General features: G+C 38.5%; 1 protein-coding gene across 1 annotated transcript; it reads right to left on the bottom strand.

Moving 5' to 3' along the window:
- Positions 1-5,331: 5,331 nt before the first annotated feature.
- Positions 5,332-11,011, bottom strand: LOC105512479 (cytochrome c oxidase subunit 7A2, mitochondrial). The gene is given in 4 exon segments (XM_011942945.1): positions 5,332-5,529; positions 7,539-7,623; positions 8,410-8,499; positions 10,898-11,011. Coding segments are annotated over 4 exon segments (348 nt in total). The 3' UTR covers positions 5,332-5,470.
- Positions 11,012-20,073: the final 9,062 nt, after the last annotated feature.

Here is a 20,073-nt window from a genome sequence, read left to right as displayed (position 1 = left end):
ATAAAAAATAAAAAGAGGTTCAATCTGTAAGAAAATCTTCAGAGCATTAGCTCCTTAAATAAAAGCCACCAACTGACAAGAAGTGAGCCCTAAACAAACCGCCAACAATGTCACCCTTCATTTGGTAGATCCCAGACAGTCAGAGCCCTTCCTTGAAATTTTTGAACTTGGAATAAAAAACAGCCCTTATTTTCTGTCAGGTGTGTCCCACTGAAATTCACATGTTGAATCCCTAACTCCCAATGTGACCATATTTGGAGATAGCACATATAGGGAGGTAATAAATGTTAAATGAGGTCATAAGCATGTTAGTATTGGTGTCTTTACAAAGAGAGGAAGATACCCCACAGCTTGTTCACTCTCCACACGTCACAAGGAAAGGCCATGTGAGAAGGTCGCCCTATCTGCAAGCCAGAAAGAGAGCCCTCACTAGGAACCAAATGAGCCGGCACCTTGATCTGGGACTCCTAAGGGTCCAGAACTGTGAGAAACTAAATTTCTACTGTTAGCACCATCTGGTCTGTGGTATACTGTTATAGCAGCCCAAACCATCTAATATAGGTGGTTAAGCAGGGAAGCATGTCATCAGAGGATACATTTCTGCCATGCTCAACAAGGAAATTTCAAAGGATGAGCCACGACAAGAGATGGAGAGAGTCCTAAAAACACTCCTGTGCTCCAGTTGTTTATATACAGGACAAAGAACTGAACACTATCAGAAGTATTCTTCTTTCTTTTGTATCTACTATATGTATGAATGAGTGTTATAATCAGAAAGTTTTTAAAATAATAATATATGCATGGTGTTCTTTATTAAGTGTTCTATAAAACTCCACTTCTTTTTCTCGGCCTACTTTATAATCACCTAAAACAAACAAACAAAAATTCTACCAACTAAAAGGCTTGATTTGGAAACCAATTATCAAAACTTTATGATTTAAGCTAGGCTGCTACAGCTTTGGGAAATGAACATAGGGACTCTTTCAAGTCTTGAGAAATAAACTCATGTTTGAAATTACTTCTTGAGAAATGCATCTCTTTGTTTTGTTTTGTTTGCTTTTGTCTTTCAATTCTGAACTCATGTTTGAAATTACTTCTTGCGAAATGCATCTCTTTGTTCTGTTTTGTTTGCTTTTGTCTTTCAATTCTGTAAAGGGATTCTGTCTGTTGCTTTTTGTCCAGACTTTTTTTGATAAATATGGACAGAGGTGAACAAAAAAGAGACTCCAGTCTCCACCCTTGACTAGGACTTCCTGGTCAGTTCCTTTGTTGTATGGTCCAACTAAAGTGGAAAGAAAACTTTTTGAAATCATTTTAACGATCATTAGGATAGAATTAAGATGGGGAAATGATCAACTGTAAAGATATGTCTTTGTGACCAAAACAGTCAAGATGGTTCACTGCATACTGATTTCCCAAAGCAGGTACTATTTTAGGAAAAAGCACTGTAGGGAGAGCATCCAAATGTTAATGGTCATAGGCTGTTCTAGTTAAGTGCATTCACTGGGGTAAAATGGACTGGAAAGAGAAAAAACAAGGCCAAACAAGGATACCAGCTTTTAGCCACCGAAATAATGCTAGAGAATATTTTTAGCAGCTCCCAGAGGGAAGATGATGGCCTCCTCCAAGAGCTCAATAAAGATCTGGCATAATTTCAGAATTCAAGAAATAGCTCATCTTACATTATACTAATGGAACATTGATAATTAGAAATCAACACTCAAATCCAAATTTACATACATACATACATGCATATATTCTGGCACTAAGTCTGCAATATCTAATGTTATGAATTTCCCTTCCTTTAACTGACTTCCTGTATGCCTTAAAATTACCGTTTCTTTTTTTTTTTTGAGAGAGTCTCATTATGTTGCCCAGGCTGGATTCCAACTACTGGGCTGGAGCCATTCTCCCTTCTCAGCTTCCAAGTAGCTGGGATTACAGGCACGTGCCACCGTGCCTGGCTTACAATTACCATTTCAGTAGGCAGTTTTCTAGTTTCCAAGCAATGTAATTGTGAACATTTAATCCTTTTTTCCCTCCAGTATATTATACTGAGATTAAAATGTAGAAAATGTCTTAGGTTTTTATTGGTTTTCCTCATTAATAAGATGAGTCTTTCGATGTATCCTTGACTTGTAGAAGCTGGTGGGTTTTTCGTTGTTGTTGTTGTTGTTTTCAGATAGTAAATAGCAGCTGTAAAACTATAATTTCAATAGAAATAGGCAACTGGAGTAGATACAAAGCCAGACTCACAGGAGTCTGAGAGAAGAGCAAAATTTAAAAATTGCCCATTTTTATGATGCTAATTCATCAAACATAACCACAAATATAACAATATTCAAAAGGAATAAAGTTTGTGGGGAAAGCAACAAGTAAAATTATCCTAAGTATTTTTTTTCTTTTTCCTGCATTTAGGAAGTAACATGGTACAAAACACATAAACAACAGGCTTCAGAATAAGACCTATCTAGGTTTGAGTTCTAGTTCAAATGTAATTGTGTATTTGATCTCTGTATGTTCTCAGCTTCCAGTTCTTACTAATAATAGTAACGATAACTGCCTGAGATAGATTGTCTACATTAATTTATATTTGGGATTCTTGCTAAATCAATATTATGGTTATGAGATCGTGTTGCATATTATGAAACCAGAAAACAAATCTATCTAGACCCTGTGTGTAGTGGCATGACCATTTGTTGTGTTAGTCACTGTGGAAGAGAGAACAACTGCTGCTTTCTCCAGTTCCCTATGCTCCACAACACTTGTCCTCTTTCTGCAATTCATCCCTGCAAAGCAGTTTCCTCTTCCCATTCCTTGGAATGCTTTTCTTTTATTAGCTGGCTCCTTCTTTTCTTCTGGTCTCAGTTCAAATGTAACTTTACTCAGCCCTTTTCTAGCTTCCACTGCACTATTCCTCCTAATAGACTAACCTGTTGATCTGCAGTTCCCACTATAGGACAGTATCAGGCTTATGAATTATTTGTTTTCTATCTCCAGCGACTAGAACGTAAGCCCCATGAAGGAGCTTGCTCATCTATTTCATAGCTGTATTCTCTGAGCCTACAACAGTGCTTTATACAAAGTAGACTCTCATACTCAATAAGAAATTGTGGGATGGATGGAGGAGGAAAGGTAAGGTTTAAGTGAATGATAAAGATCCTCCTCTGCTCATAATTTGAACACTTTCCATCATTTTCATGGCTAACAGCTGCTCTTAGCCTTCATCACCTCTCATCTAAGTTGCTGCAGTAAGCATCTTAAAGGATCTGCCTGTTTCTACTACTGCCCTCTATGGTCTGTTTTATCACAACAACCAGGCTAGTCCTCTTTAAAACATGTAAGTCTACTCTTCATTGAGAAATCCTACGAGGGCTCTCCATGTCACTCAAAAGCCAAAGTCCTTAAAATAACCTACAAGGCCCTACTTGATGTGGCCCACACTCTACTAACTTCCTCTCCCTCTCCCACTGAGTGGTATCTACTCTTGCCTTTCTGTTCTTTGAACATGCCAGGCACCTTAGGACATTTGCTCTAAGCTGTTTCCTTTTCCTAGAGTGCCTTTTGCCCATATACAGTTGGCCCACCATATCCATGGGTTCTGCATCTGTGGATTCAACCAACAGCTTGAAAATATTTGGCAAAAAATAAACGGCTGAATCTGTATTGAACATATACACACTTTCTTATTGGTCCTTATCCCCAAAACAATACAGTATATTTACATAGCATTTATCCTGCATCAGGTATTATAACAAACCTAGGATATTTAAAATATACAGGAGGATGTGCATAGGTTATATGCAAACACTACACATTTTATATGTAGGCTTGGGCATTCACAAATTTGCATATCCGTGGGAGGTCCCAGAACCAATTTCTAACACAGAGGGATGACTGTTTCTGACCAGTTCACTTTCGGATGTCTCAAAATAATCTGACCTTCCTGTTGAAGCCTACCCTAACTTTAATACTGCAACCAACCATCCACACCCATGTCAGTTCTCCCCTTTGGTCTTTTTCCATAGAACTTATCTTTTAACCAACAGTGCAATTTATTTTTAAACTGTCTTTCCTACCACCCCTTTCTACAACATAAACTCCATGAGAGGAGGAATCTGCTTTTGTTCACCAATGATTCCTAGGCACCTAAAACCGTAAACGGTAGTACACAGTAGGCACTCTGTATCTTTTTTTTTGAAACGCAGTCTCGGTGTATCACCCAGGTTGGAGTGCAGGGGCGCAATCTCGGCTCACTGCAAGCTCCGCTTCCTGGGTTCATGCCATTCTCCTGCCTCAGCCTCCTAACTAGCTGGGACTACAGGCGCCCGCCACTGTACCTGGCTAATTTTTAGTAGAGACGGGGTTTCACCGTGTTAGCCAGGATGGTCTCGATCTCCTGACCTCGTGATCCACCCGCCTCGACCTCCCAGAGTTCTGGGATTACAGGCGTTGAGCCACCAATCTCCATATATATAGAAGAAAAGTCCTGAAGTGGTTCACAAGATGCTACTCTCCACATGGATGCACACCAGGATCCAGGAAAAGGGAGTCCCAAACTTGAAGTCTGAAATTTCCAATTTCATGCATAGCTCTCTCAAAGCAGGAAGGGTTCTGCAAACCCTGAAGCAAACTGCCTAGAGCAGCATTGTAATTCTTTTTATGATTCTTACACTCTCTATATTTATCTGCATTTTGTGTTCCCTAAGTAGACCTTTTTGAACCATTCCTATTATGAGAAGCCAATAATGGCTACCATTTATTAAGCACCTAACTACTGTTTAGGGTAAATAAGAGTTTTGGGTCCATTAGATGGTATGATAGCTGGAGAGCCCAGTAACTATCCTGCTTTGGTTGGTTCCTGATGACAGAAACCTACCTGAACCCACTCTGAGTGCAAAAAAAACAAATACTGAAATATTTTACAAAATCATTCTACTAAAGCCTAATTCTAAGCTGTGGGATATATCCAGTATTTAAGCATACTCTCACATAGCTGAGAGAGAAAAAAAAAAAAAAAAAAGAAAGAAATGTAGACCCCAGGAGCCAAAGATAACCTGCTTCCACTATTCCCAGGTTCTAGCATATTCCAAGATACACTGGAGTAGGTAGGGGGAAAAAGCAATATGCATTCAAATGTTAAGCTGAGACAGAAATTGAGACTCTAATTTTGGGCTGTTAAAAGTAAAATTTCACTAAAATAATATCACAATAATGTTGCTTTATACAAGTTTTGTGGCAAAAGAATCATTTCTTTGATCCTTACCTAAGATTTACAAGGCTGACCAAAAGTTGAAATTATTGGCATAAAAATGATAAAATCAGACAAAGCATGGTAAAGACTGCTTTATTGGCGGCAGTTACTACAAGTCAATAAATATTGATCCCCAGAGAAGAGCTCGGTTATCAGATTACTGGTCCATAGAGAGCGGAATGAAACTGAACCAAGTGATTGCTGGGATGATTGAAGTCACTCTTGCTTCTTGGGAAATGCAGCCACAGCCAGCTGATACATGGCATATGCTGTTCCTAAAAATAAAAACCAAAAAAGAACCTAACCAGAAATTCTGAGGTCTAAGTGTATAAATTTAATATTCCAGTTTAAAAGTTGTAAGTTTGCATTAAGACTACCTTAATTAGAACACAAAAAAGTATTTTGATAGGTGTTGGCAAAATTTTAAATAAATATATGTAAAATATATTTAATGTAGTTTTAACAAAGTATGGCACAATAATATATTTGTCAACATAAAATGCAAAAATGTTTAAAAATAAGATTAAGAACATACACAAACGTTATTTCCATATTAACCCAAGATTGCCTGAGAAATGCTAAGGATGATTAAGGATGATTCAAATTCCAAGGAAAAAAATGACTTCAAAATATGCAAGCCTTCCCTAAAGTGAATGTAAAAAAAGGAAGAGTGATATAATTTTAAAGTAATCAAATGTAATGTAAAACATAGCTGATAACTGGAATTTCATTTTAAAAACTATTTACCAGAATGTCTAAGAAATGGTCACATTGGCCAAAAGGAATTTAGGACTTTATCTTTTCTTTTTTTTTTTTTTTTTTTTTTTTTGAGACAGAGTCTCCCTCTGTTGCCCAGGCTGGAGTGCAGTGGCACAATCTCAGCTCACTGCAACCTCTGCCTACCGGTTAAAGCAATCTTCCTGCCTCAGCTTCACGAGTAGCTGGGATTACAAGTGTGTGCCACCACACCCAGCTCATTTTTGTGTTTTTAGTAGAGACAGGGCTTCACCATGTGGGCCTGGCTAGTCTTGAACTCCTGACCTCAGGTAATCTGCCAGCCTCAGACTCCCAAAGTGCTGGGATTACAGGCGTGAGCCACCACACCCGGCCTATAATACCTTTTATAATAAACTGGTAAATGTGTTCCCCCAGTGAGGGGATTGTGGGAACCCCAACTTAAAGTCAGTCAGTAAGAAGTTCCAGAGACCCAAACTTGTAACTGGTGGGAAGGAGGAAACCGTCTTCTGCCATCAACCTGTGGAATCTGATGCTATCTCACAGTAGAGAGTGTGGAAACTGAATTGGAGGACACCTAGCTGGTGTCCATTACATGGCGTGTAGGGAAAAACCCCCACACATTTGGCAACAGAGGTCTTCCATGTTGATTGCTGTGATATGAGAGCAGAGTTCCCCAAATAGGTAATTAACATAGTTTCCTCATCTTTAAAATGAAGACATATTATAGACTTCATGCAATATTTACAGAAATCCAAGTATGTGGCATTCCTATGAATATGATGGGTACAAAATAATCACTCAAATATAGATTCCCTTCTCTTTACCTTCCAGTAAAAGTATTGTTCCATACAAATTTTGTTTGTCATAAATATATCTGTACAGAGTTTAGATGCAAAGTGTGCTTTTATTTTGCATCACAGTCAAAATGTTTTAAAGCCCTTGCTATAAGAGGTGGGATATAATGGATGTTTTTGACTGAACTATAGCCTTCACTACCATCAATGGTACTCAGAAAGCCAACTCTATCACAAGATAATCATCAAATCTTATTGGTGTTATTTTTTTATTAAGGCCAGGTGCAGTGGCTCATGCCTGTAATCCCAGCACTTTGGGAGGCCGTAGCAGGCAGATCACCTGAGGTCGCGAGTTCCAGACCAACCTGACCAACATGGAGAAACTCCATCTCTACTAAAACTACAAAATTATCCAGGCGGGGTGGCGCATGCCTGTAATCCCAGCTACTCGGGAGGCTGAGGCAGGAGAATCGCTTGAACTTGGGAAGGAGAGGTCGCAGTGAGCTGAGATCACACCATTGCAATCCAGCCTGGGTAACAAGAGCAAAACTCCGTTTCCAAAATAAGACATCAAAATGCTCTTATACACTATATATCAGTCATCCTCTTGAATCATTATGACACATAGTAAGATATCAAATTCTGGAGACAGACTGCCTGCATTAAAATACTGGCATAACAAAAGCAATAAAGTTATCAGTTATCATTACTATTACTTTTGTATAAACCTTCAAACATTCCAAAGGCCTTACCACCAATTGTAAGAACCATGGTGGCTCTATACAGGAGGACATCAGCTATCCCACCCTTTAGATACAGTGGAATTTCATCATCCTCCTAGATTAAAAAAAGAAAAAAAAGACAATAATAGATGCCTCACTCATTTCCAACTAAGTTTCAAAAGAACAGGCATATAAAATGATATGGCTCCTTAAATCCCTATAATTAAAGTATTTTAAGTATTAAAATTTAAAAGACCTACAATTTTCTTTATTCTGTCTCTACTCATACTACTTTTAAAATAAGAACTCCTAAAAGTCAGCATTTTTCTTTTACCGTTAATTTGAGATCCATTAATGATGGTCTTTCCAAAGAATACATAAACATTAAAGCTATAAAACATACACATTGATCTCAACAACTTTAATATAACTGAAATATAAAAGAATCAATAATTGCCACACATTAGATTTAGTCATAGGAACCTTTTTTTCCCTAAAAAGTGGGGAAGGGATTTTGGTTTATAACCCTAAATTATATCCCTAGCATCTAATCCAGCATAGAGTAGCTATTTAGTACATCTGTCCAGTAAAGTATTTATTTTTATGTATATATGATACAACTATTTTTAATCACTTGAAGTTTTATTTGGGAAAAGCTAGAAACCATAATAAAACAAAAATCACTCATAATCAAACTACTTATAAAGACAAACTGCTCTGCTCCACCAGGTCTTTCCCCAAGAGACAACCACTATCAGCAGTACGGCACATGTCCTTGACTTATTTTGTAATGTTTATATTGTCATATGATCTCATTTATACACATACTTGTTTATCCTCACTCTACCTTTTGGTAATCTAATTATTACAAGTAACAAGCTCCTATAAAATACTTCAGTACCTGGAACAGTTTTTGTTTCTCTGGAACTTTATTTTTAAAATGCCTGCGGGAAGTAGTGCTTATGGTTCTCTGTCCAATCTGACGGAGAGCCTAAAATGAAAATATTATTAAACAAATTTAGAGCCTAAAGAAACCTTCAAAACCATTTTCAGTCCTTCATATTACAGAAAAAGTAAATTGAGACTTGAAGCATATCTGATTTGTCAGTAGCAAAGTCATGGAAGAGCATCCAGGTTTTTCAATTTGTCATCCATCCTCTGGCCTTCGAATTACATTCTGCAGTCTCCAAACAACATACTCAAGAAGCAATTCATACAGATTCTAACCAAAAAATAAAATCATGATCTTTACCTGAACAGAACCAGTAACATTTTATAATCTTTGATGCAAACATATTGACATACACATATTACAAAAATAGTGCTTAACCAAAATACACTAAGCTCAAATATTTTCATAATATACTACCATATTATCAAACATCTGCTGGGCGTGGTGGCTCACGCCTGTAATCCCAGCACTTTGGGAGGCAGGGGCGGGCGGATCACCTGAGATCAGGAGTTCAAGACCAGCCTGATCAACATTAGAAACCCTGTCTCTACTAAAAATACAAAATTAGCCGGGCGTGGTGGCACATGCCTGTAATCCCAGGTACTTGGGAGGCTGAGGCAGGAGAATCGCTTGAACCTGAGAGGCGAAGGTTGTGGTGAGCCGAGATCAGGCCATTGCACTCCAGCTTGGGCAACAAGACCGAAACTCCGTTTCAGAATACAAAAAAAATCTATTACTAGGTGGGCAGATCACCTGAGAGCTGGAGTCCAAGAGCAGCCTGAGCAACATGGAGAAACCCTGTCTCTACTAAAAATACAAAATTAGCCGGGCGTGGTGGCAGATGCCTGTAATCCCAGCTACTCGGGAGGCTGAGGCAGGAGAATCGCTTCAACCCGGGAGGCAGAGGTTGCGGTGAGCCAAGATCGCCCCACTGCACTACAGCCTGGGCAAAAGGAGTGAAACTCCATCACAAAAAAAAAAAAGAAAAAAAAAGAAAAGAAAAAATCTATTACCTGGCCAGGCGCAGTGGCTCACGCCTGTAATCCCAGCACTTTGGGAGTCCGAGGTGGGTGGATCACCTGAGGTAAGGAGTTTGAGACCCGGCTGGCCAACATGGTGAAACATCATCTCTATTAAAAATACAAAAATGAGCCGGGCCTGGTGGCATGCGTCTGTAATTCTAGCTACTAAAGAGGCTGAGGCAGGAGAATGGCTTGAACCCAGGAGGCGCAAGTTGCAGTGAGCCCAAACTACGCCACTGCACTCCAGCCTGGGCCACAAGAAGAAACTCTGCTCAAAAAAAAAGGGCCGGGCGCGGTGGCTCACGCCTGTAATACCAGAGCTTTGGGAGGCTGAGGTGGGCGGATCACTTGAGGTCAAGGATTCGAGACCAGCCTGGCCAACATGGTGAAACCCTGTCTCTATTAATAATACAAAAATTAGTCAGGCTTGGTGGCGAGCGCCTGTAATCCCAGTTAGTTGGGATGCTGAGGCAGGAGAATCGCTGGAACCTGGGAGATGGAAATTGCAGTGACCGAGATCGTGCCACGGCACTCCGGCCTGGGCAACAGAGTGAGACTATGCCTCAAAAAAAAAAAAAAACCTATTACTTGATAGCAAACAGACTGGCATGATTCCTTCTCAATTAAAATGCTTCTTTCATTACGTTTTTCCTAAAAAATTTTAAATAGGGTACACATCTTTTAAAGAGACTTGCATTAAATATCCAGTTGAATTAAATAATGAAACAAATGTGCTCTCGATTTTTAAAAATAAATTACATTGAGGATTTTAATGAAGCAAAACTTCATTAAATAATTTAAAAGATAAAATAATCATTGTCGCATTTTTTTCTTTTTCAAAATTTGGGGAAATATTTCACATGCTCAAAGTCGGTGGAGGGGTGAAGGACAATGCACAACAGCCTGACGGAAGTAACGCTGCACTTCAGCCATGACTATTCCTAAAGTTCCACCCAAAATGAATGGCTTGGTTTTTAAGCTGCCTTCTCAAGCTCGCAAAGCTCAAAACCATTGAAACTTGAAGCCTTTCAGTACCAGAAGAACACCTTTCTGCTTGATGCTTCCGGGTGTCAGACATTCCCCACCTGGTCCTTGGTTTTACTCAGATCGGAGCTACTAACCTCATCAGTGACCGACAGGGTTAGGGGTGGTGCCTAAGAACCCAAGATGGGTCTAACCCACAAGTCTCTGGTCACTTCCGCAGCCTCTACACTCCTTACATCTACCCAGAAACGGCCTGGGGCGAGAGGAACAGACTGAAGGGAAAGTAAGGTCAGGGGAAAAGGACACAAATCAAGGTGACTTCATTAGCCGCCTTCTGCACCCCTCCCAGGTGAGGGTTTTCTGTCATGGTGCCTCAGCTTTCTCTCCACTCCCTCGCCCCCATCATGAATGCAAGACGAGAAGCTCCTCACCAGCAGATTCCGCAGCATCTTGGCTGTTACTGACCAGCAACCACCACAACTTAACACCAGCAACTAAAATGGCCACGCCGGAACCGGAACTACCTCTGAGACTTGCGTAAGCATTCGGGAACGTAAATCTTTCCGGGCCGAAGAGACCCTTGCGCTCCTAACCATAGAGAGCAAAAGAAAAACTAGAGCGGCAGTACGGCCCTATCCGCTCTAGCCGGCTCGCCGTCTCAATCCCGTGATCTCGTTCCTGACGTTTTCGAGGAAGTTCAGTCGGCTGGTCCCTGGAGCTAAGGCTGGGGAAAAAGCAAACGATTTGTGAGACGAATGTAATAAGCTTAGATGAAGTCAGTGTGGGACCAGGCTATCAAAGAAAGCTAGTGTCTGTTTTGAGCGAGAAGGCGTAAAACTGGGCAACCTTTAAGCCGCTAGAAAGTGAACAAAGACTGGGTTGGCCGAAATACAGCTGTGAGGCCTCATAAAATAAAAAACACGGATAGTTTTTTCCACCGAAGGAATTGCTGCGGGACATTACTGTTCCTTGTGTTGAGAATATGCTGTAAGAGCTATGTCGAGGTAACAATTTTTATCTTGTACCTTCGACTGCTGCAGAACTCCCCAAGCAAGAAGCTCTTCCACAGTGTCCCCATATTGTGGAAGCGGCTCGCTCGCTTCTGAGGAAACGTTGGGGGACAAGAAATGAGATGGCGCATCTGGACTCAAAAGTCTTGCTGTCCCAGATCCAGCAGGGCACTACATTCATTACTGGAGTTACGCACAGCAATTACTTGTACAGAAAGGCTGTTGGTGTCATCCATTTCGCTTAAGTAATCCCCATTATAAGTGTTTATTTCTTGTGCTTACCCTCAAGTGTGTACAAACGCAAATATCTACCCTGTATTACAATAATCTTTCCACCTTTCTACAAACTCTTACAAATTATTTGATTGCGATTTCAAATAAGAAACCCATAGGCTCAGCAAATGATAAAAATTAGTAATATTAAAACTATTCTTTGTAATCCTTGGGGTTTTCTTCTTCACAATCTACTGTATGTCAGTGGGCCCACCAAGTTACCAGTCCCAGTTAAAATTCTCTTCCTCACCAAGGCTTATAAACACCCCAATTCATGTCTTCCTTAGATTGCGACTGAAAGGACCTGATTTTCTACACCCCTCTGGATTATGCATGTAACCAAAACTCTGGACAAAATTACCACGTGCCAATAGCTAGGGCGTGGGGGTTTAAATACATTGTCCATAACCTGAATTTGTTAATTGTATGTACTCTCTTATGTTTTCTCCAGTTAGCCAACTCTAGATTGTAAATTTCTCAAGCACAGAGATTATGTGGATTTCTTACCAATCCGCTAGCACTGCTAAAGGGAGTATTCACTAACCAATACATGAATTAATTACATTGGGTGACAGACCTAAGAAGCTTATGACTCTGTCCAAAAAGCCATGAATTCACATTAAATAGATCCTAAAGTAGACACAGATTATTATATTCATGTTATTCAGTACAATTTCCCCCTTTACTGGATCATTCCATCTATTAACACGTTCCCATATTAAAAGCAAACAAAAAAACTCCTTTGATTTCCATTACCATCCTATAGACTTCTTTACACTTGTCTCTCCTTCTCCTCCTCCTAAGCTTTTTCTGGTCCCATTTTGGGCAGGCTTTTACTGCTTTTGTTTAGAATCACCAATAGCTTCCAGGTTGCTAAATACATTGTGAGACTCAATTTTCACCTTCTCCGTCTATTAGCAGCATTTAACATAGCTAATCTGTCCCTCACCATATACTTTTACTTTTCAATTTGGAGGTAAAGCATACATGTAAGAAAAAATATGATAGTTTGAAGCATGGTCTTAAAGTGGCTTCCTTAGTACTCTTTCAGTGGTTCTCCTGTTTTAGCGGCTGCTCCTTTTAGTTTCCTTTCCTGGATCCTTGTCCTCTTAACCTCTAAAATTTCAGTTTCTCACCTTTTTTCTACATTCATCCCTTTTGTGATTTCATCTAACATTGAACTACTACTCCCACTTCCTGTAGATTGTATGAAGAAAAAGAATTTTTTTAGGAAAGAAAAACTAGTCATGTGCTGACAACTCTCACCTATCTCCTGCTTGGCCTTTCCCATTAACTTAAGACATCTCCACCTAGATGGTTAACGTGCATCTCAAACTTACAAACAAAACTGAATTCTACTTTCCACTCCTTATTCCCAAACTTTGTCCTCTGCAATTTTCCTTATTTCAAGCCTTAAACTTTGTTTTCTGTCATACTCTATAAATCAATTTATTTAAAATTTCCATTGGCTGCACCTTCAAAATATAATCTGAATTGAACCACTTCTCATTATCTCCAGCACTACTACTACTACTGGCCAAGCCATCATCATCTCTTGTTCCGATTATGTCAAAAGCCTTTTTAACGGGTTTCCCTGTTTCCACTCTTCCACTATCTTCCACACAGCAATGATTCTTTTAAGAACTTAAGTGGGATCATATGACTCTGCTCTAAACTCGGTTGTGTTTACTCATGTATCCCTGGTGTCTAGAATAGTAATTGGCACACAGAAAATGCTTAATATACATTGGTTAAATGAATGAACTGTATCCTGCACAAAAGAATGGATTATTGAGTATAAAAATTCAAAACATGTCTTAGTACTTGTACTCCCTCCAAATGTTTTCAGTCCCAGGGTTCCTCATTCATTATCGCCTTGCTCCTTTTCTGTAAGTTGTGATTATCCTGACATACAAATGACTGAAATTTGCCTGGGTACCTAACAAACTTTACTGGATCTTCCCAGGCACACTAGAAACATTACCACTTGTTAAAATTCATCCTCTGAACCAGAAGTTACTTTCAAAATAGACTGCTTCCAAAACATCAGTTTGGGTTCTTTTATCCTTGCTCTTTTGTAATGTTAGAAAATTAGAAAATGGTTCCTTTGGAAAATACTTACTCCAGAGGGTTTTGTAACAGTATGACAGAATTGGCAGGGGGAATATGTGGGAAATATGTGGGAAACCTGACGTATGTCATGGTTTAAGTCTTGTCAGTAAGATGGACATCAGATGTGAAAGTACTAAGTGAAAATATCTCATAATTACTGATGCAAAATTACCAAAGCACAGTTACCCAATCATTTTTTAAAAAGCAGACAAGATAACCCTGACGATGATCCTGCCTATAGAATCTATAAATAACAAAAACAGAGGGAAGCCAGAATAGTTTACTGTGATTTGGATGTGTGTGCGTACACACATCTGTTAATTCTAGAACCATGCCTAATCCACTTCCAATTTTATAAAAATATAGAACAGTTTCATGTGAACTTTAATGTTACAAAATACTGGTTAGGTAAAAGATAAATTTCAATATAATTCCATACTTTATCACAATCTGAGTCACCTTTGGAAATCAGGAAACAGTTGCTGTCTTAGTTGCTGTATTAGTTAATTATTAAATACTTCATCTAATTGCAAGCCTCAGTCTTTTCATCATTAAACTTAAGTAGTTGGACTAACTCCTAATGATCTTTTTCTCTAACTCTAAAGTCCTTATGATAAACAATTTCATAAATGAGGACTAAGCTCTGATTTTTTTTTTTTTTAATCTTGCCCAAATTCCTATCTAAGGGGTCTGGGGAGTCCTGCCCTACAAACCACAAATTCTCATCAGATGGGTTTTATTTAACCCTGTATATTATGACTTACTTTCCCATCTGACTGGCAGAATGAGGAAGAAAATCAAAATGTTTTACCCCAAAACATGTTTCTCTGCCAAATCTTGAAATTGCCCTGCAAAGTTTCTTATGGGAAAAATCCACATTCTATAGAGAATCCCCTTTCCCCTGTGTTTTCTTTCCTTCCTTTCCAGATCCAGGAGATAATCAACTAAGAGCCAGGCATTCTTTTAAGTCTGATAAGACACATTTTATAACCTGCTCTCTCTGTAGTCTGCTATCTGAGTTTCATCTGCACAATAAAACTTAATCCTTTATCTTAACCTAAACATTTCTTTTCTGTTGATTCCAGATAAACTCAACCAGTTGCCAACCAGAAAATGTTTAAATCTACCTATAGCCTGGAAGTTCCCCCTCCCCCCGGTTTTGAGTTGCCCCGCCTTTCTGAACCAAACCAATGTATTTCTTAAATGTATTTGATTGATGTCTCATGCCTCCCAAAAATATATAAAACAAAGCTGTATCCCAACCACCCTGGGCACATGTTCCCAGGATCTCCTGAAGGCTGTGTCACAGGCCATGGTCACTCATATTTGGCTCAGAATAAATCTCTTAAAATATTTTATAGAGTTTGACTATTTTCATCAACATGAACATGAGTCACTCTCCACTGAACAATAATCTACCAGCTACCTACTATGAATGTAACGCTTTGTAATACACTCAAGGGAATATTGTTTTAAAGTCTCTGACCTTCTGGAGAATATAATCTAATTAGGAATATCATACATAACAGTAAATTTGATGCAGACATAAATGACTCTCCAAGTAACTGGTACAACAAAAGCTGTATGGGAAATTCAAAGAAAGTAGTGGGGTATGGTTGTAAATTTGGGGCTGGGCGCGGATTACAGCCTCACCCCCGTAATCCCAGCACTTTGGGAGGCCGAGGCGGGCGGATCACAAGTCAAGAGATCGAGACCATCCTGGCCAACATGGTGAAACCCCGTCTCTACTAAAAATACAAAAATTAGCCTGTAGTCCCAGATACTCGGGAAGCTGAGGCAGGAGAATCGCTTGAACTCGGGAGGTGGAGGTTGCAGTGAGCCAAGATCGCGCCACTGCACTCTGGCCTGGTGACACAGTGAGACTCTGTCTCAAAAAAAAAAAAAAAAAAGACAATTTTGGCAAGGTCTGGTAGAATAAATGGAGCAGAAATTAAAAGTCATTCCAGACTTAGGACAAGAACATGATTAACAATCAGAGTTTGGAATCAAGCATCGATGCGCTGCAGGAACTGTAAAAACAGAGGCCTAGATGGAGTGAAAAGAGAAAAAAAAATACTGTTGTTAAGAACTTGAAAGTCAGACAGATCCTGAATCTGCCATTTAGTGGTAATGACATGACTGAAGGCAAGATACATAATCTATTTATACCTCAGTTTCTCTTATCTTTAAAATGGAGAGAATAGTATTCATCATCATTGGGTGGCTGTTAAAATAACTCAAAAACTATGATGGGAGGAAAGGTTGGGTAAAAAGAAAAATCTAGGCAAAAGCTGTAACATTTGCAAAGGCAAAGAAGACAGGGTGGCCAGGTGTCTTGGGGAATTGCAAATGGTTTGGTTTGCAGAACAAATGAAGAATTGAGGTAATAGTGGAAGGCTGATTTCAGGGATGAATTCAACATCCTGAAGGGCTACTTAGAGGTTCAAATAGCAAACTGTTAAAATCAGAGCTCTATTTCAAGATCATTCTAGTAATGAAAGGCTGGATTGGACATGAGTTATTAGGGTCAGAGAGTCTGTCAGAAAGCTCTCATAGTAATCCAAGGAGGAAGGAAAACCTAAACTAAATAATCAAGAGAGATGTAGATAAGGGGAGGGATGAGAGACCCAACTAAAAGGATGCACATTCAAAACTCAACACAATACAGTGATTGGGCAGCTGGAGAAGAGAGCTAGGGTTTCTGGCTTACCTCAAGGTGGTTGGCTATACCATTCACAATAACGAGGAATGTAAATCTCAGATTGGTGTGAGATTATTCCTGTTTTGACCTTATTAAACCAAGGCTTGTGTGGAATGATTGCTGCTTGGGCCTTATTAACTTAGGTTAATTCATTATTAACCTTCATTTCTCGAGAGATTAATAGAAAATCTAGAGCTCAAGACAGATGTCAAGGCACAAGAAAAGATAGAGAAGTCAGTCAGTGTAAAGACAACAGAAATAATAAGGTACTTAAGATTGTTCAGGGAGAATGTGTAACTTAAAGGCATAGAACACAATCTCAAAGAACTCCCAACATTTTATATGGTTAGCATAATTAAGGAATATACAAAGGAGACTAAGGAACAGATAAGGGGAAAAAAATCAGGAGAGTCATTCACAGAAGCCACATCCTAAAGGAGAGGGAAGGAAAATGTCTATCAAATGGAGCAAAAAGATATAATGGAGCAAAAAAATATAAGGGTGAGTTCACTTGATTTGACAGAAAAGAATGGGAATTGTTCATTGAATATCTATTTTTCTATGCTTTGTGCTAAATGCTTTTTATCTGTCACTTTCCTTATTGCTCAAAACAAAATCTGTGAAATGGGTATTGAAATCCCTATTTTACAGACAAGGAAAGGTAAATGGCTTAGAAGATTTAAGCAATTGCAAGGTACAGTTTGTAAGTATAGCAGCCGTATCAGCCTACTTCTGAAACCCATACTGTTTCTACTGAATCTTTCAGACACAGGTGACAGTCAACAGAGTACAAACAGTATAATCTTGAGGTGAAGGCCTGACCCTGACTGAAGTTGAAGATGACAAGAAAATATAAAGGACATACTGTTTCACAAAGTTTGTTGTGAAAAGGCAAGACAACATGCCCTGGGGTTACTTTACACCACTGATACTGCAATTTGACAAATATTTGTAAAGCTATTGTCTGCAATTCTGTGCTTGAAACAAAGTGGCATAATAAGCTTGAAAGGGATGTAAGGGGAGTTCAATCTTTTTCCACATTACCCTGGCTAGAAAAGCTTGTGATATACAGACAGACAAGCTCCTATTAATACCACTTAAATAACAAGTTTATCTTTTAAGATTTTTTTTAAAACATTATAAAATCAACAAAAAGTGAAGGATATATTTGCTTCAAGGTGTTTCTGATTTAAGATAGTAGATTGCCCCCCCCCCGGGGTTGATCTCTCCTCCATCCCACTATAGTAAAATGAAATAAATTTGAAAAATATGAGAAAAATTATTGATAAGACACATTATCTTGGATGAATCTCAGGGCCATTATGCTAAAGAAAAGAAGGCTGTTTCAAAGGTTACATATGGCATTACTCCTATTTAGAACTTTCTAGAAGAAAAAACTATGGGGATAGAAAACAAATTGAGGATTATGAGTGGGGGGAAGGGTGAATGATTACAAAGGAATAGTATGAGGAGTTTTTTGGGGAGTGAGTGATGGTACTTTATCTCTGGTGTTAAAACTCAAAAAACTATGCTACCAGAACAGAAGTAAAATTTACCATACGATAATCTGGAAAACAATTTTAAAAAGATATGAGCCCAAAATTTGAATAGAGAGGAGGCAGCAACAGACAAATGATTTCAACAAATTTCTGGAAAACTGAAAGCAGATGGAATATGACTGAGCTGAACAGAGAAAGCTGCAATCTAGAGGGACTACAAGGTGGATACCAGTGAGAAGCATGCTGACTGATTCCACAGTCCCTGAGCAGCTCAGATTTGGAGGTAAAAGTTACAGCAAAGAGTGCAGGCAGGGACAGGCCTGAAAATGTCTAGTTGAAAGCATATACAACAGAATGGTCTGATCCCCAAAGTTCTCTGCCCTACTCCTCTTAGCCATAAAAATATGATCTCTCACTTCCACCACTGTCTCTCACAGGTAAAAGACCAGAGAATTTTTATCTGGAGAAATAAATGGGAGACAACTAAGTGGAAGAAATATGGAGAGGGACAGATACAAGGAAGTATGTGTGAAGTGGAAATCAGGAGGTGAGATGGAGGACAAGGAAGAAGCAGAGTTAAAAGCAGTAAGAAATAGAACCTCCCTAGACCCCTTCAAGTATTGCCCACAAACACAAAGCTTTCAAATAGGGTTTTGGGTCTCCTCATATATTGCCAAGACTAGCCAGAAATAACAGGAAATTCACCTATATGAACAAGAAAAAAAACAAATTACAAATTACAGATAGTTAACAAAAAAACCTTGGTGTTAATAGAGCAGTAAACAAAAGTAGTAATACATATTCATACATCTATATCCTCAGAAAAATAAGATATTTTATCAATGAACTAAGTAGGATATTTTGGAAACACAATGGAAATGAGAGAAGTTCTAGAAATTAAAATATTTTTAGAAATGTGCTACAAATTCAATACAAGGAAGATAATGTTGCAAGATCAAATTAAGTACTTTTCCTAGAAAGAACAGAGATAATAGCATCGAAACAACTGGAGAAAAAGAGAAGAAAATTAAGCACCAATCTAGGAGAAGTCCAACATCTGATTAAGATATGTTCAAATTTCTCATTAGTAATGATGGAAGCTAGGCAAGAGTGGAACAATGCCTTCAAGAAGCTGAGAGAGCTTATTTTTAATTTAAAGTTGTATGTGTAGTCAAACTATCAATGAAATGTGAGGATGGAAAAAGGGTGTTTTAGACATTTAAGACCTCAAAAACTTTAACTTTCATATACTATTTCTTAGGAAGCTATAAGTGTTTTAGGAAGTGCTCTAGTAAACAAAGTAAACTAGGAAATGGGAAGTCCAACACAGGATGACAAAGGGAGGTCATGGGATCATCACTGTATAGTAGGCCAAGAGAGCAACCATACAGACTGGCATAGAAGGACAACTGCAGCAGAGACACCTCTGGTAAAAACAGGGACATTATCTGATATTTAGGTACAAAAACCCTTCAAACTAGTGATGGGAACATGGCAGACCTGACAGAGAAGTTGGATAATTTTTAAGGTAAATCTGTAGAAAGTTATGTAAATGTTTAAAATGAGGCAATTATTAATTCCAGGAAAAATAAAATTATGCAAAAGAAAATCATGTTACATTTGCCCTAGAGTATACAATATTTATACAGTCATAATTAAATAAGTTAATATGTTTACTAAATATTATGATGTAACTATATAATAGAAGGCAAAGTACGTGTGTTAGAGAGCTAAATCATGTAACATTACTGAGAAGACAATAATGTCTAAAATCGTTACATCAAGCAACATAATAGCCATACTATTTAGATACACTAAGATAAATAACAGAAGAAACAACTTTTGAAGTCAAAGTGATTGCCTCTGGGAGGGAAGGAAAGTTCAGGCAGGTACTGCTATTTTTTATCATAAAGCCTTTAGAACTTACTATTTTATTTTTTAAAACTGTGTACACATGTTACTTTGACACATTTTATAGATATATAAAAGGAAATAAGGCCACCATTGTCTGA

Source organism: Colobus angolensis, unplaced genomic scaffold (assembly GCF_000951035.1).
Source record: "Colobus angolensis palliatus isolate OR3802 unplaced genomic scaffold, Cang.pa_1.0 Scaffold213, whole genome shotgun sequence".
NCBI classification, from domain to species: domain Eukaryota; kingdom Metazoa; phylum Chordata; class Mammalia; order Primates; family Cercopithecidae; genus Colobus; species Colobus angolensis.
This window is presented reverse-complemented; position numbering and strand designations above follow the sequence as displayed.